This window comes from Rhipicephalus sanguineus, chromosome 11 (genome assembly GCF_013339695.2).
Source record: "Rhipicephalus sanguineus isolate Rsan-2018 chromosome 11, BIME_Rsan_1.4, whole genome shotgun sequence".
NCBI classification, from domain to species: Eukaryota; Metazoa; Arthropoda; class Arachnida; order Ixodida; family Ixodidae; genus Rhipicephalus; species Rhipicephalus sanguineus.
In genome coordinates, this window is record NC_051186.1 from 3,645,991 (window position 1) to 3,661,847 (window position 15,857).

Here is a 15,857-nt window from a genome sequence, read left to right on the forward strand (position 1 = left end):
GCACCTAGAATTCGTGTATACTTTTTTCTTCGTGCGTTTTTTTTTTGTCTAAATGCCACACTGGTTCGGATTCAGAATCAATATAGCTTGCGTAGAAGGGCCAAAATTTAGCCCGTCTACCTTTGCAAAATCGGTATAACAGATTGCTAGTGATGTTAGGCGTCCGATGGCGGCAATTACGAGGGTTCAGCTCCTAGCCCCGTGGTTCCAGTCGAAAATTGATGGAGCCTATGCGCCGCATGTACCACCACTCCGCGCTCTCGCAGCGTTAGGCGATTTCCCCATTCACTCGGTCTCACGGTTAGCCTCCGTAGTGGGTATCATAAATGTGTTCTAGGAAAACCAGCAAAGTAAGTCTGTACCACAAATTCAGAGAAGAATATTCAGCAATGACAAGATAAGTCAAGTACCCGGAAGGAAGGCCTCTTTTTTATTTAAATGTGGTAATCTTGAAAGATGGAACATCGGTGACAGTTATAGTCTTAGTTCATTGCTCAATGAATTCTAGCAAGAAAGCCAAGTAAAGAAGAAAGTGTTGGTGACGTATGCTTTTACTACAGATTTAAAATTGTCTGTACGCATCAAAGAAGCTTTCGCTTATCTGAGATTCTCGCAAACAACATCTGCAGATTTTTCATTCGTTCTACTTCTTGCTCTACTTGTACTGAACCACTAAAGAAGAAAAGGAAGAGGTGCCGAACCGCGTAGGGCTGCAGGGACCGCTGCCGCCGTTTCGTCGGGCAGCCGCCGCTTCGCCAGGGCGCCGCCGCCGATTGAGGCTCCCGCCTGGCAGTCCAAAGGACCACTGCCGACAAGGAGGATGTCGGCGCCAGCGGGAAGCAAACCTCCCACGGAGGGCGCGAAGCCACGTAAGTCGTCCAAGTCGCAGAGCAGCAAAGACAGCCGCAGGAAATCTTCCGAGATGGAAAAGTCGGGCAGCCAGGAGAAGAGCGAAGAGAAGATCTCCAAGAGCAAAGACAGCAAAATCAAGGACAGCAAGACTAAGGACAGTAAGAGCAAGGACAGCAAGACAATGGATAGTAAGAGCAAGACGAGCAAGGGTAGCGACAAGACCCCCGACAAGTCGGGCGACAAGAGCCATGAGAAGTCTGGCAGCGCCACCAAGGACAGTAAGAGCAAGACCAGCAAGTCTAGCAAGACGAGCAAGGGCAGCAAGACGAGCAGGACGAGTGACAAGTCAGGTGAGCAAAGTCATGAGAAGTCCGGAAGCAAGACGGAGAAGAGCAAGAGCGGGGAGCACAGTCAAGAGTCCGCAAGCAAGTCCCACAAGAGTGCGACCAAGTCAGAAAAGGGCACTACCAATACCGGCGCTACCAAGTCTGCCACTACCAAAACCGGCACTACCAAAACCGGTGCTACGAAAACCGAAACCGGCCCTACTAAAACCGGCGCTACGAAAACCGGCACTACCAAGACCGGCACTAGCAAGACCGATAAGGGTGGGACTGAGAAAAGTGGCACTGAGAAGAGTGGCAGCAGGAGCGCGGAAAAGAGCCAGGACAAGTCTGGAAGCAAGACGGAGAAAAGCAAGAGTGGCGAGCAGAGCCAAGAAAAGTCCGGAAGCAAGACTGAGAAGAGCAAGAGTGGCGAGACCAGTCACGAGAAGTCCGCCGTTAGCAAGACCGAGAGGAGTAAAAGTGCCGACCAAAGTCATGAAAAGTCTGGAAGCAAAACAGAGAAGAGTGGCAGCAAGACTGAAAGAAGCGGAAGTAAGAGCGGGAGCAAGAGCGGCAGTAAGAGCGGTAGCAAAAGCGGCACTGGAAGCAAGAGCGGTGAAAAAAGTGGCAGTAAGTCCGGAAGCAAGAGCGAAGACAAAAGTGGCGAGAAGACGAGCAAGACCAAAAGCACAAGCCAGGAAAAGAGCAAGGATAGCCAGAAGAGCAAAGGCAGCAAAATGGAAGGGGATAAGTCTCAAGAGAAGACGCACAAGTCCCAGGAAAAGAGCGGCGGCACCCCTAAAGAAGGCAGCGGCGGCAGCCAGCGTGACGGAAGTCAGCAGCAGCAGGGCGATGGCCGGGACCAAGTGATGGGGGTCGACAGGGGCCTGGAAGGCATCCTGCAGCTTCCTGAGACGCACGCTCTTAGACTGATGTACGAGAACGCTCTCCTCACCGTGCGCAACAGACAGCTGCAGTGGCTCAACTCTGAGCTTAAGCAGGAACACCTGGTCACGCTGCTGCAGGTCGGGACGCTTCGGAAGAGGCGTGGTGTGTTGACAGGGCCGTCGGCCATCATGGTGGACCGAGCCGTGTCGGCGATGCTTCTGGGCAGCGATGTCGTTTCCGGTGGCGCTGCCCCTGCGGGCGAGTCTTCGGGACCGGCGCGTTTCGACGACCCGCGCTACGCCAACTTGCCATCGGTCGTGGTAAACATCGAGGACAAAGGGATCTCGGCGCAGGACGACAGCCTGTACACTTTCGGACGCATGGCAAAGGGCACGAGGAAGTGCAAGCACATGGCTGGTCCGCACGACGACATCAACTGGGAGGACCTGCAAGCGCGTCTTCTGCCGGCGTTCTACACTTTCTGATCGGCTCCAGGGTCACGTGGACAGCGTTTATTAGGTGCCCCATAACGCGAAGTCCGTGCGGCGCCTGCATTACCGCACAAGTCGTCCTTGCTTCGCAGATACGCCCATAGGACGCTCGCGAAGTGGCGCGCGTAGGCTCATGGCGGCGGAGGAATCCGCGTGGCGGCAGAAAGCCATTGGTCGCGGTTGCTTTTTAGCTCTTGTCCCAGCTTTCTTAAGCTCGGTATTGCGCGTCCAGCCGCATAATATAATATTTTCGCCACGCTTCTCATTTACGCATTCGTCAATTTTTAAAAGGCCGTAGGCTGCATTAGATAGTTGCTTTTTTCAACGTATTTAGACGCGAAAGTATTGGAAGGAGCTATGCTGTATAGAATACATATCTGCTGCATGTCTATATAAGTACGGCTGGTGAACGCCGATGACATCGAAGGGTGCAAATTACTATTCCAGTGGTACATAGAGTCGTTCGTTTATTTCTGGAACAACGTTAATAATGCGCGTGCAAAGTTGTGATCATTTTTTTTTAGCTAAATGAGACTAAACCAATATAGGAGGGAAAATGTTATAGGTGGCCAGGAAATGTGCAACCGAACAACTTACCCAGTTTTCTGGAATAAAATGTGTGCCAAGAGAGCGGCTGCAAGCTTGTTCCAAGGAACTTCTATAACTACCCACACGGCCCACGTGACCACGCCTAATGAAGAAAGAAAATGCGAAGGCGGGATTACCACATGACGTCGTTTACGATTCGTGTTGCTACCGTGATCGGATCTGGATAATATAGCAAAAACGCACGCTCATCGGAATCTTGTTGGGCGAATAAGTACGCTTGATTGCACTGCCGAGTGACTGGGGAAGGGCGGAGGGGAGGGGGTGGAGTGCAGCACCTCCGTGTATGAACACTGACGAGACAAGATGATTGGTTGTTCACTGCCGCATTTACACAACCAATTTTATGCCTTAAGGGCAAGTCTATGTCGCAAAAAGAAATTGCACTCAAGTGCCGTGTTTACTACATGGCATCTGTAGTGCACGCAAAATACTCCCCAAGCCATTGGCCAATCTTGCATATCCAAGACAATCTCGACCGCGGCGGCTGCATTTTCGATGGACGCGAAAATGCTTGAGGCCCGTGTACTTAGATTTAGGTGCACGTTAAAGAACCCCAGGTGGTCGAAATTTCCGGAGCCCTCCTCTACGGCGTCTCTCATTATCATATCGTGGTTTTGACGTTAAGGCCCACATGTTATTATTATTATTGCATATCCAAGACACTCTCAGAATTTGTCTTGTAAAAAGAATCGCGAGGCAAGCCAGCACAAAACAGGAATTATGTTCACTTTGTTGATGCGACGGCTGATGACAATGAAGAATTATGGCTGAGCCCTTTGTAGGAAGTTGGAAGCTTTACACCACCCACTAGTTACGTAATTCGCATTGTGTGACACCCGGTCGTTATTTCACTCTGCCACCACGCTATATAACATAGGTTAACGTGATAAAGAGAGAGGGTGGGGGAGAGAACATTATTGAGACCCTGGGGAAATGAATCATGGGGTCTGATGTGCTTCCTTGGCAACGATACAAGTGCACTTTCGAGGAACCCACTACTGCTATAAATCATCATAATTTTTGTGATGCAGGGAAGCAGCCACTATGCCATTTTTCTTCAGTCTGCGGAGAACCGTGGTACCCGCTAAACACCTCTAATGCATTATGTGAAATTTGTTGATGCTGTGCCTGATGACGATATAAATTATGGCAGAGCCCTCTGTAATGGGTTGGAAGCATTCAACAACCCACTCGTTGCGCAATTCGCGTTGTGTGACGCCTGGGTGTCATTTTACTATTCTACCACGCTATATTTCATATTGTTATGATCGGCCTGCCTGGCTTGGCGCCGCTTGACGCATGAGACGTTGCGGCTAAGACTACCCTGATTTCTTCCGGGTCAGCGGTTCCAGAGATGCCCCAAGAGCGGCGACAACACGAAAGTCGTTCGTCTATTTATCTCGGTTGTCTGCGCCCCTCGTAAAACCCTTTGGGCACGCCGGACCGACTGACAGGTTAGGAAGAGTGTTGGCTGTCGAGGCGGCTTGGCTTTGTCGTCAAGGTGCCCCGAGCAAAGGGCCCAGCGTCTGGGAACCGTCTGCGGATGCATTTCCCCACGTTCTACGTGGCGCCTTGGTGCCGCTGTTTCCACCAATCATGGTCTGCCTGGCGCCGCATACCCATCACTGCAACAGTCTACGAAATTGACTTCCACGTAAGACTCAACGTCTCCGTGCTGTGGCCGTGTAGTGCGCGGTGGGCAGTGTCTGTTCCCTCGCCATGGGACGAACTGGACGTGCACTCTTTTTCCTTTCGTGGGTGGGAAGGAGGCGGCGTTTCACTTCCCCTTTTGGGGGCGGAGGTTGAAGATGGAAATTTTCCATTGGACTGTCCTGGCCTCCATTGTTTTTCTACAGGGAACCCTGGGAAGGCCAGGAGATAAAAATGCGAGCGCCGATGCGCTCCCGACAAGCTCTCACAAGTTCTCTCAAGCTCTCACAAGCTCCGAGAAGCTCCCAGAAGCTCGAGAGCTTCCTGATGCTAACCACATCATGTAGCACCGCGCTACCGTAAGAATGTAATAAACGTTACTGTTAACAGCTCCGGGCTCCTCCCCTCGACACCTCCCCGGGACTCTGGCTGGCTCCGGTCCTCTGGGCAGAACCCTGATTACATCAATCTGTTAATCCAGTTCCTTCGCGACATTAAGCCTGTATAGGGTTTTGCAAAGGAGTTTCAAGCACCGGCATGGCTCTGTGGTAAAATACTGCTCCCCCCCCCCCCCCCCTGCAAAGGGCCGAGGTTCGAACCCCGTTCTATGCTGGATATCTTGGTTAATTATTTTTTCTTTTTTCGTGCAACAGCGGTTACGGACACTGGCGGCGGTGGCGGCGGACAACTACGGCGCCAGAAACTGCCGTTAAAATGATCTCATAACAGCTTTCGCTGTAAAATGTGGCCAGCCGGCACAACAGTACGACCTAACGGTGCGCTCCATGGAGTGAACGCGTCCAGCAAGTGTGAGACTAGCAGGCCGAAAATCTTGACGTGGCGTCTTTTTCTAATAGACACTGCGACAGGCGCAACGCGGCAGCATGTCCGCTTTAAAGATCTCTACCAAAGAACTGCTATAAGCAACAAGTTTCTTCTACATGCGCGCGATGCAATGTTTTGCAGCTGAAATTTTGATTTCGCAGATTTGTGCGGCCAACGTGTCGTTCATGCTATACATCCAATGAGCTTGAAGCAATCGGTTCCTACCTTTATGGTGTCGACGACTTCTTACGGCAATGGAAGGCCACGCTCTAATGGTCAGCGCGACGGATCAGCACAGACTGGTGCACAGAGCGAGAAAGGCAGCTAAGGCCAGTGAACACCTCTACTGAGGACACCACCAAATGCACGACGGAGTAGGTGCTGCCGGTGATTTCGCTCAATTCAGGTTCCGTTTAACGTTTAATCTCTCTGTTTAAAAGCATAAGCTCCACATCGCATGAGTCGGATAACGCTGACAGGGCCTCCCCGCCATTGAAGAAGAAGATTAAAAAAAGGGGACCATGAGGCGATGCGAAGCAGCGTTTCGGCATGTCAAGCCCGCGTTTCAGAGGGGAAGTGGAGACGGGGAGGAGAGAGGGGGGGGGAGTGGAGAGGGAGAAAGTGGGAGAGGGGGAGGGGAAGTGAGAGAGGGGAAGGGGAGAGGGAGAATTGGGAGAGGAGGTGTGTGGAGAGGGTTCGCGCAAGCGCAGTAAGGGTGGTCACGCCGCACACCACCACCACCACCACCGGTTTGAACTCCGCCATAAGATACTTCGCATCTAAAAAAGGAGTTACTGCGCTGTTTGAAGAAAACATAGTACATCTTGTTCAGTGTAGATTTGAGTATTCGCCAGAAATGTGTCGTTAATGAGATTCAATTAGGAAATTACAGCAAATTTTCTAACGAGAAGTATTATAATTACAAAAATGTCAATTGAACACACAGAGGTAGGCTTAAGGAGACTTTAGCTACGCTATTTTCAGCAACGTACATTACGGCCTGCTAAACTTTTTCCGATTGATACAGAAATCTCACGAAGTTTGAGAAATACTACGTGACTACATTTCCAAGCACATAAGAAAGCAGTATCCATATAGAAGCTTACTCAAAGCAACCATACCGTCTACCGCTTGCCACCACGTTACAACATGAAAGGCAACGTTCTTCCTGGCATTGATTAAATATCGCTAGATGTCCTTTGTTAAAGTTATACAAGATGTTCAATTAACTAGCCACCAAGTTTACATTGTTAAAGTTGGCCCGTGTCAATAAGAGGAAGGGGGGGGGGCAGTAGCGCACGCAGTGCCGGTTCGCGTTTCTACTCCAGCAGCACTACTACTGCTGGAGTCAGCGTTGATAGCGACGTGCCATGAACACGCGTCGCGGTTTTGCAGTGATTGATTCCACTCGGCCTTTGTACGCTGCATTTACAATTCATTCCGTACGGCCGTATGGTCTCAGTGATAACGCTTCTGAAACGCTCTTCTCACAGTGGTCCGAATTGTTAATGAGTTTTTGTGACCTTAAGTGTTGTGGCAAAAAGGATAACTCTGTACACGCACGTTATGAACGCTAGAAAAAGCAGTTTACAACCGTAGTTTTATGCCGGGACAAGGCGACGCGTTGCCTCGGCCGGGGCGTGGTGCATAAAAACACTACCACGATCAAGTGTTTCTCTTTCAGCAGTGCTTTCTTTATCCTGGCTACCTTACACACAACAAGGATGGGGGGGCTCCTTCCTGACGCGCCTCGCGGCGCGGTCACGGGCTATTTGCATATTTCTCGGGGTTTCATATTCAGGCAGGAAGGAAACTGGACGCAATTAGTACATCGCCAAAATAAGGTCAGTTAGATGTCTCGCAATATTATGTCCCTTCATGTCCGACATTGACTCGTTTATAATTAGGAGAGTACTTTGAGAGTATCATAACTTATTAATTTTTTTTAAGTTTCAATAACGCAACACATACTGAAGGGTACTCTATTGTACTGGGAGCAATATGTCCCCGCTTGTTTTCGCGTAGCATAGCTGGTCATTCTTCAAATCTTGGTGCTCCGTAGCTGGAACACCGTGTATGTGGAGTAACTGCAAACGAAAATATTCTCACGAACACGGCTACCGCTTCATGCCACAACGACTCATTTTTCAATCCAGGAACATTCGAAAACCGGAGTTTTTTCTATCGGTACACTACCGTACCAGATTTCTGGGGCCCATGCTAGTCACTACTGGACTCTAGGTGCGCGTTGACGCGGCATGGAAAACGCCAGAGAAGCGACCACAATGTTGGCGCGGTAGAAACAACTTCGCTTAACCTAAGGTAATCATAGTCAAATGAACAAGGTTACACGTAGCGCAGCTTCTCACATTTATTTAGGGGATTAACGTCCCAAGCAACTCAGGCTATTAAACACGCGGCTACTCACACTTCACGCTGTATCGTCATCGTCCTGCGAGCTCCGCCTAACCATGTCGCCAAGACACAGAGTCACGAGAAAATATTAGTTTTGGACCCTCTGTCATGGGCATACACTGGTAGGTTGAGTGACTCACGTCGACAACCATTCCCAGTAGGTGTCACATCGGTGATATTGGCTGAGGTAAACTTCACTACTTGTTCCAGTCAGGTCACTGATGTCATCTGATTCTTTGCAATTTCCAGAAAGAAGAGATGACACTACAGTAATTTGTTTGGCCATAGAATAACTTACTGTTACAAAACATTTTCGTTCTGCGAAGATAAGGCCGTCGAAGCGTTGTGGTTTGTTTCTGATATCTGTGTTGTCGGCTTTCTTCCAGGCCTCGAAAGGTTCGTACTCGGCACTTACTGTGCTGCAGTTGTATCTTTGACAGGACTGCGTCTTTAAAGCTCTTGCGCTTCTTTGTCTTTGAGAGTGTCCTTATTTACACTCTGTTGGCAGATCACCTCACACGGTAAATGTGTTTTACCCTCAGTGAAGTCACATTTCTCCGCTTGGGGGTGCGATGCGTCTGCTTATTCTGAAGAGCCGCTGCGGTAATTTTGATGTCCGCCGTTCGACCTCACTGCATAGTTTCGAAGGTTCAAATGTAAAAAATCTTGACATCTGAGCTCTCGTGGTTTACTGTTGTTGTTGTGTTGCTGTTAATGTCGTCGCCGTACTTGGCTTATTTGGGACGACTTGCTATTTTCCTCGCTGCATTCTGCTGCGACGCGCCTTTTTTTCAAAGTCCGTCACGTGAGCTTCCGGTCTGACGTAACACAGCTGACGGACTTCCTGCGTGCCCTGTGCGCTAAGCTTCCGTATCGCCTAGATCGATTATTACTATCACAAATGACGTGCGTTTCTTGCTATTAAAAAAAAAAAAAACAAAACGCCAGGCCTGTGCGGAAAGCGCTGCACACTCACAGCGAAAGCTGGAAGAGCGGCATTTCTAGAGCCCGTTATACAGTCTCTTGTGGCTACTAATACAAGTACATTACCAACGTACCCACTACGCCTCAAATTATAATTTTTGGGAAGTTGGGAAGCACCCACCACGACATTCGTTATTCTGTGGAGAAGCGTGGTACCATCCTCAAGGCATTATGTGCACTTTGTTATTGTGGTGGTTGACGATGAAGAATTATGACTGAGCCGTTTGTAATGCATTGGAAGCTTTAAACGACCTACTTGTTAAGTAATTTGCATTGCGCGACGCCCGGTCGTTATTTAACTCTCCCACCACGCTTTATAACGTACGTTAACGGAAGAACGAAATAGAGAGATTGAATTAACTTTATTGATACCCTGAATAAATGGATTATGGGAGCCTTATGGGCTTCCTTGGCAACCAATAGAAGTGCACTTGCGAGGAACCCACTACGCTATAAATTCTCATAATTTTTGTGAAGTAGGGAAGCGGCCACGATGCAATTTTTCGTCATTCTGCGGAGAACCGTGGTACTCGCTAAACACCTGTAAGGCATTATGTGCACTTGTTGGTGCTGTGCCTGATGACGATGAAGAGTAATCGCAGAGGCCTTTGTAATGAGTTGGAAGCATTCAACACCCCCTCGTTGCGCAATTCGCATTGAATGAGGCCCGGTTACAGAATTTTCGTTTGTAGGACGCCTGGTTGTTATTTTACTCTTCTACCACAATACATTACATATGTTAATGTGGGCCCCGCCACGGTGGTCTAGTGGTTATGGCGCTCGACTGCTGACCCGAAGGTCGCGGGATCGAATCGCGGCCGTCGGGCGGCTGCATTTTCGATGGAGGCAAAAATGTTTGAGGCCCGTGTACTTAGATTTAGGTGCACGTTAAAGAACCCAGGTGGTCAAAATTTCCGGAGCCCTCCACCTACGGCGTCTCTCATAATCATATCGTGGTTTTGGGACGTTAACCCCAGATATTATATTATTATTATATATATAATGTGGTTCCTTCCCGACATGAAGCCTGTATAGGGTCTTTTTGCAACGCAGTTTCAAGCACCGGCATGGCTCTGAGGTAGGACACTGGACTCCCACGTAGTGGGCCCAGGTTCGAACCTCGTTTCACCCTGGAAATTTTTTCTGATTTCTTTTTTTTTCTAATTTCGTGCGATAGTGGTTACGGACACCGCGGCGGCGGCGGCGGCGGCGGAAAACTACGGCGCCAAAAACGGCCGTTGAAATGATCTCATAACAGCTTTCACTTTAAAAAGAACACACAATACATAAACTAGTTTAATCTTCGCACTAGTATTTAAGAAACATGGAACTCGGAAGTCAAGATGATGATATTGTGCAGAGGGTGCTCATCGGCTTCCCTGAACTATGATCTTCTTCTTGGCGTGTCTTTTGGGCAGCGAACACAGTAGCCTTTGCCTGAAGTTTGGCTCACCCCAGCGCACGTAATTCACTGCCTGCACATACTGCCGTACGTCTTCATCCAACTCTGTTAGTGCCAGCTCCTCAACCACAACCACCACCAGTCTGTTGACTCCGTCCTCTTGGGCTCGCCGTTGAGCCAATATAAATTCCCAGCGGCACCATTCACTTGACACGAAGTTCCTGCGCAATAGATGGCATGTATTGTGTTAGCTTCGACACGCCTGTAGAATAACTGAAAACTCAAAGATTACATACATTCGCGCAGTCACTCGTATCCATGCCTGCAATAAGAATCCGCTATAAACTTTAAGAATGTAACTTTCAGGTCTTTAGTTTCATACACTCCGATGAAACTGATGTCTCTGCTCCCACATGAGTGCCGACGTTACGTCAAGCTGTACTCGACACGGCTGGTAAGCCCACGTTCTAGAAACTATAGAATTTACACAATAACGTCGATTCGCCTCGTAGTAAGGCTTTGGTCGAAGACAAACCTTGCGGCACTGGAAGCTTCTCGCTGACTGCTTCGCATGACATTCATTCAAACGATGAGTGGAATGTGCCGGAATTTTTGCGAATATTTCGTAAGACGCACGTACAAGCAGCTCAGCATTAAAATTCCAATGTTCGACATGTGCGCACAAAATCTTGCACTGAATTAGGTTTTTAAAGCTGCTTGATTACACGCTACATATTCAGATTTTACAGACCGCAGTGCACGCATGGCCGAAAGGTCGGCGGCATGGAGTATGTACATCTAAAATTTTTATCAAACACATGTTCATCCTGAAAAAAATTTAATAATTTCCTTTGAGACATCGTGCTAATTGTACTCAAGGGTGAACTGAGCTCTTTAAATGCGCCATCTTAGTTCCAACGGCCTGTTTTGCGTTTGTACGTCGCCGAGGCTCTGTGTGATGTAAAAAATGAAACGCAGAGCAATTGCGGGTCGTGCAAGACAGTTCCATTCAGTTCACGCATCGTAGAGTACCGCAGCCTGCTTATTGAAGAGACCGATTTCGCTCTAGAAAAGTAATCGCTAACATTATTTTACATCCCTCGGCCACCTCGCAATTAACAGATTTGCACATTGCAGACTCTCCGCGTCGCAGTGCTTCTTGCTTTTTGGATACAGTCAACATCAAACATATCGATGCAGTCACTTTTGTTTGCGGGAAACTGCTGCGCAGAATTTTGCTTGAGAGTTGGTGATGACCTTTCGTCGCAGCGTACGATACTGTAGAGATAGTTCTTGTTTTATTCCACAAGGCAAATAAGCCGGCGAGAGTGTGGTCCACTCGCGCTACTCGCAACTGAGCACTGCTCAATTATTCGTATTGCTTCTCTTTATCTTCACTTCTTCTGTCGTTGCCTTTATCATTAAACTAACTTCTCTTTCCCAAGGTCTTCCACAAGTCGCCAAGTCAGTGGAGAGAAGTTCCTAATTCCATGTCCAAGCGTTAGGCGCGGCAAACGAACCTGATAAGTGTCAGACTGAAGCTACATATCTCTTCATTTCGAATTCGATAGCTGCAGAACCACCCGCCGCAGTAGTCTAGTGGTTATGGTGCTCGACTGCTGACCCACAGGTCGCGGGATCGAATCCCGGCCGCGGCGGCCGCACTTTAGATGTAGGCGAAAATACTTGATGCCCGTGTACTTACTTTTCGGGACACGTTAAAGAACACCAGATGACCAATATTTCCGGAGTCCTCCAGGCGTCTTTCATAATCAAATCATGGTTCTGGGACGTTAAACCCCAACATATCTTTTTATGAATATGATAGCTGCAGAGCCGATTGAGGAAGGCAGTTCGACGTCGCACTACTTGCTTTTACCGTTCTCGCAGACAGATGGCGTTACGCTTCTCGCGCAACTCTGATGCAGGAGGCCCATATGCAGACCTATCATGTGTAGATAAACCCTCTGCATCCCTCTCCTCAAACACAAACGAGGAAAAAGTGCTCACCTTGTTAGCACTATCAAAGTCCTCCTGGAACAGGCTACGGCATCGCGAATGATGTCTTGCAGGAGGAAGCCTCCCTTGAAGTTGCGCTCGTAGGTGCAGAATGAGATCCCGTAGGCCTCCAGAATTGGAAGGACGTTGTCGTGCACAAAGCCGTGATCCTTGCTGCTGAATGAGACAAACACGTCGAACAGCTTCTCCTGATCCAACTCGTCCTCTGTGATGCAGTGGGTCAAACAGACCAACCCTCGGGCGTGCAGCCACGTCTTCAACTCCTTCTTGTAGCGCAGGAGGACCGCCGATATAGCCAAGATGGTGGCTAGCAACCCTGTTCACAATTAATAATGGATCAGCTAATAGGGAGGAAGCACCTGCAAGATATTACCATTTACCAAGCCAATAAGGAGTACAATTCCCTAAAAACCATCCACCGTAGTTAACTCTTCGGCTAGACTACGAAACAAAACCAGACATCACAATGTTTGGGAGGCGTCGAGGAATGAAGAAACGCGTATAGTGATCGAGGCTTCGCATATCATTAGTAGTGAAAGCGCATTGCATGAGCCAGTCTTCAATTGAATCGCAATAAACAGGAAGGTAAATGACTAAGGAGTTAGCACTCGCATACAACTGCCCGTATGCCTAACTGGCAGGTGGCGCTACCATACCTGCGCATGCGCGGGAAAGGACTAGGTCTACCTTTAAAGTGCTGCTTGGGCGAGTTGGTTCATGTCAATATGTCAGCGCTGTGTGTGTCTCGATCTCTAGGTGTTCCGTCTTTTTGCGCTGGTGAAACTTAATGTATCTTCTTTTCCACCCTTTCGGTCGATAGTCGGCGTTTGTGTTGTTTCCTTCTTTGCTCCGAAACCATTGTTCGCACGGCCAACTTCCCTGATGACGAAGAAAGGCAAAATTTTCAACTTGCGCCCCTGCCTGTCGACAAGTTTACCCCCTTTCTGTGTTACCTTGATTTTGCCTTAGGTCTAGCAAAGTAGGAGATGCCGTAACAAGGAGCCCATAGAGGCACTTCTTTCTATTACACAACTTTCCTTGGCAGAGGAGTCGATCGGGTATTTCGCAAGAGTGATATAATTATGTCTCCACTTCACCAACTTCCTCAGCACGCAGAATCAAGCATGCAATATGGGTTCATGCCGAAGGCAGACAGCGCGATCCAACCCAGCCTCTCATTTCTGTAGCGCTCACGAACGAAGATCGTGAGAAATCAACACGTTACGCCGGTGCCAGAAGCTTCAAAGATGGACTTTCTAGGGCAGCAGAACATGCGTGCGTGCGATCGTGCCTTAACGATTGCACCACTGTTCTGCTTTTCAAAATGATATGGGTTCAATCCCGCCATTGGTGGCTCATTTTTTCTGTCGAATTAATTGCGGACTTCACCAACTTCGAAAGCCTCAAATAGAAAATAGGTGTTAAATAACAATAACTTCTGGTGTAGCGATTCATATAAGGCACGCCTTAATGGGGGGCTCTAGGTAATTTCGACCGCTTGGGATTCTTTTAACGTGCACTGACATCGCACAGCAAAAGCTGGAGGACGCTTGAGCTTCGCCCCAAGATTAGATCGCGACGGCGTAATATGACCCCGTTCGCAGCGTCTTCTCACTCGATAGCATAACTTCGCTTTCCGGTGGGCACCTCAATCGTGCCGCAAGGAAAGGAACGTCCTGTAAGCGTAACATTAGAGATTTCAAACTAGCCTGCAATGTCTACTGCAAGTATCCTTGCGAAGTGCCCATTGTGCCATAATTCTTGCTTTTGCGAAGCAGCGGAGTAACCACTAGCGTCCAAAGGCAAAATGAGCAGCTGCTCACTTTGTTGATGCGTTCGCTGATGATGATTATTTGACGTCTGAGCGATTGTAATGGGTGGACCCATAAACCACTTACTCGTTGTGCAGTTCGCATGTCCTGGCGCCTGGCGCGATTCTACGATTCCAACACGCAACATTGCATGCGTTGAAGAGATTCCTCGCATTACATGACATTCGTGTAGGTTTCTTTTTTTTTTGACAGCTCCCATAAGCAATGGCGTGGCTCTGTGGTAGAACACATGCTTGCCACGCGACAGGCCTGACGCCGACGACGCCGACGCCGACACCGAAATTTCTGCGAAACGAGTTGTTTACCGCTCTCGCGTTAAAAGGGCATCTAGCATTTCGCCTCCATCGCCTTCCTTCACATCGCCTTCTCATTCAATTGCCTGCAGGGTTTCGCTTCTCGGTGGAGGGTACAGTCGGAGTGACCACTATCCGAGGGATACTACTGCAAGTACAGTTGCGAAGTAGCCGCTACGCCCTGATGCACTAATTTGCAAAGTAGCGAAGTATGAATACGAGTCTAAGTCAATATACGCGCCTACGATGCTGCACACTGTGTTGATGCTGTGGGTGATAACTAGAGACCGAATTTTAGGCAAATGCCTATTTTGTTCCTTGCGCTTTTATCCCGCCATTTTTATATATGAGAATAAATAAGAGGTTACGTAGGGCTTTATAGTGTTCGGACAGTGCCTATAAATGCCTATGTTGCCGTTTGTGCCTAAACGCTTACCAATGCCTATAAATGCCTATTTTCAAAATTGGCGCTGTTATGAACACTATTTAGCCTCAAGTTTCGCTTCCGGGTGCAGTTTGAGACCGTTATTCATGTTACCGTTATCCAGTTCCAGGGTTGCCGTTGAGTAGATTTGAAAAGTAGCGAACGCAAGCTAAAATAGCCAAAGTAGTTGTCATTTAATTTTATCGCCATATTTGTAGCCAAATTGAACAAAAGCGGTATCGTGGTAGAATTTTTTATTATTGAACAATAGATAATACCATTTTGAATAAAGAAGGCCTTAAAAGTAAGAACACAGTTTTTCTGTTTTTTTTATCTTGTGGAGATTCTATGATACCCTGTAAAGTCGCTTTCGCCGCATGGCATGCGAGTCCGGCGTATTAGGTGTAGTTAATTCGCCTTAGAGCGAGAGATGGCGCTGTGGGCGCGTGGTGGCACGATGACGCCGCCCTGTCGGCGAGGATAGGCGGGTGCACAGGAAACAGCACCGAGGCTATTTGGGGTTCGGTAGCGGCCGTGGATGGTCGTCTCCCGCGAGCGGGCCCGTGGAGACGATTCCGCGGCTCGGTCCCATGGGCTGAGCCGCGGTGAGTGGATCGTCGGTGACACCGCATTCGCGGTACATTGTATGTGGTGTGCAGGGCTGGGCAGTATCGCGATACAAGAGTATCGCGATAGTATTTCAGAGATACTTTTGAGTATCTGTATTTCTGTATCGAGATACATTTAAAAAATGTATTTGTATCTCAGTGGAATACATTTACGATGTATCGCCTGTATCGCGATACTATGCTGGACAGGGGTATCTCGTTACATTGTGTTTTTGTGT

At 48.6% G+C, this 15,857-nt stretch overlaps 1 protein-coding gene across 1 annotated transcript; it reads left to right on the plus strand.

The window, feature by feature from the left end:
• The first annotated feature begins 820 nt into the window (after positions 1-820).
• On the plus strand, positions 821-2,551 carry LOC119374223 (protein rtoA-like). The gene has a single exon (XM_037644303.1). The coding sequence runs from the start codon at positions 821-823 to the stop codon at positions 2,549-2,551; it is 1,731 nt and encodes a 576-aa protein (XP_037500231.1).
• The last annotated feature ends 13,306 nt before the right edge of the window (positions 2,552-15,857 follow it).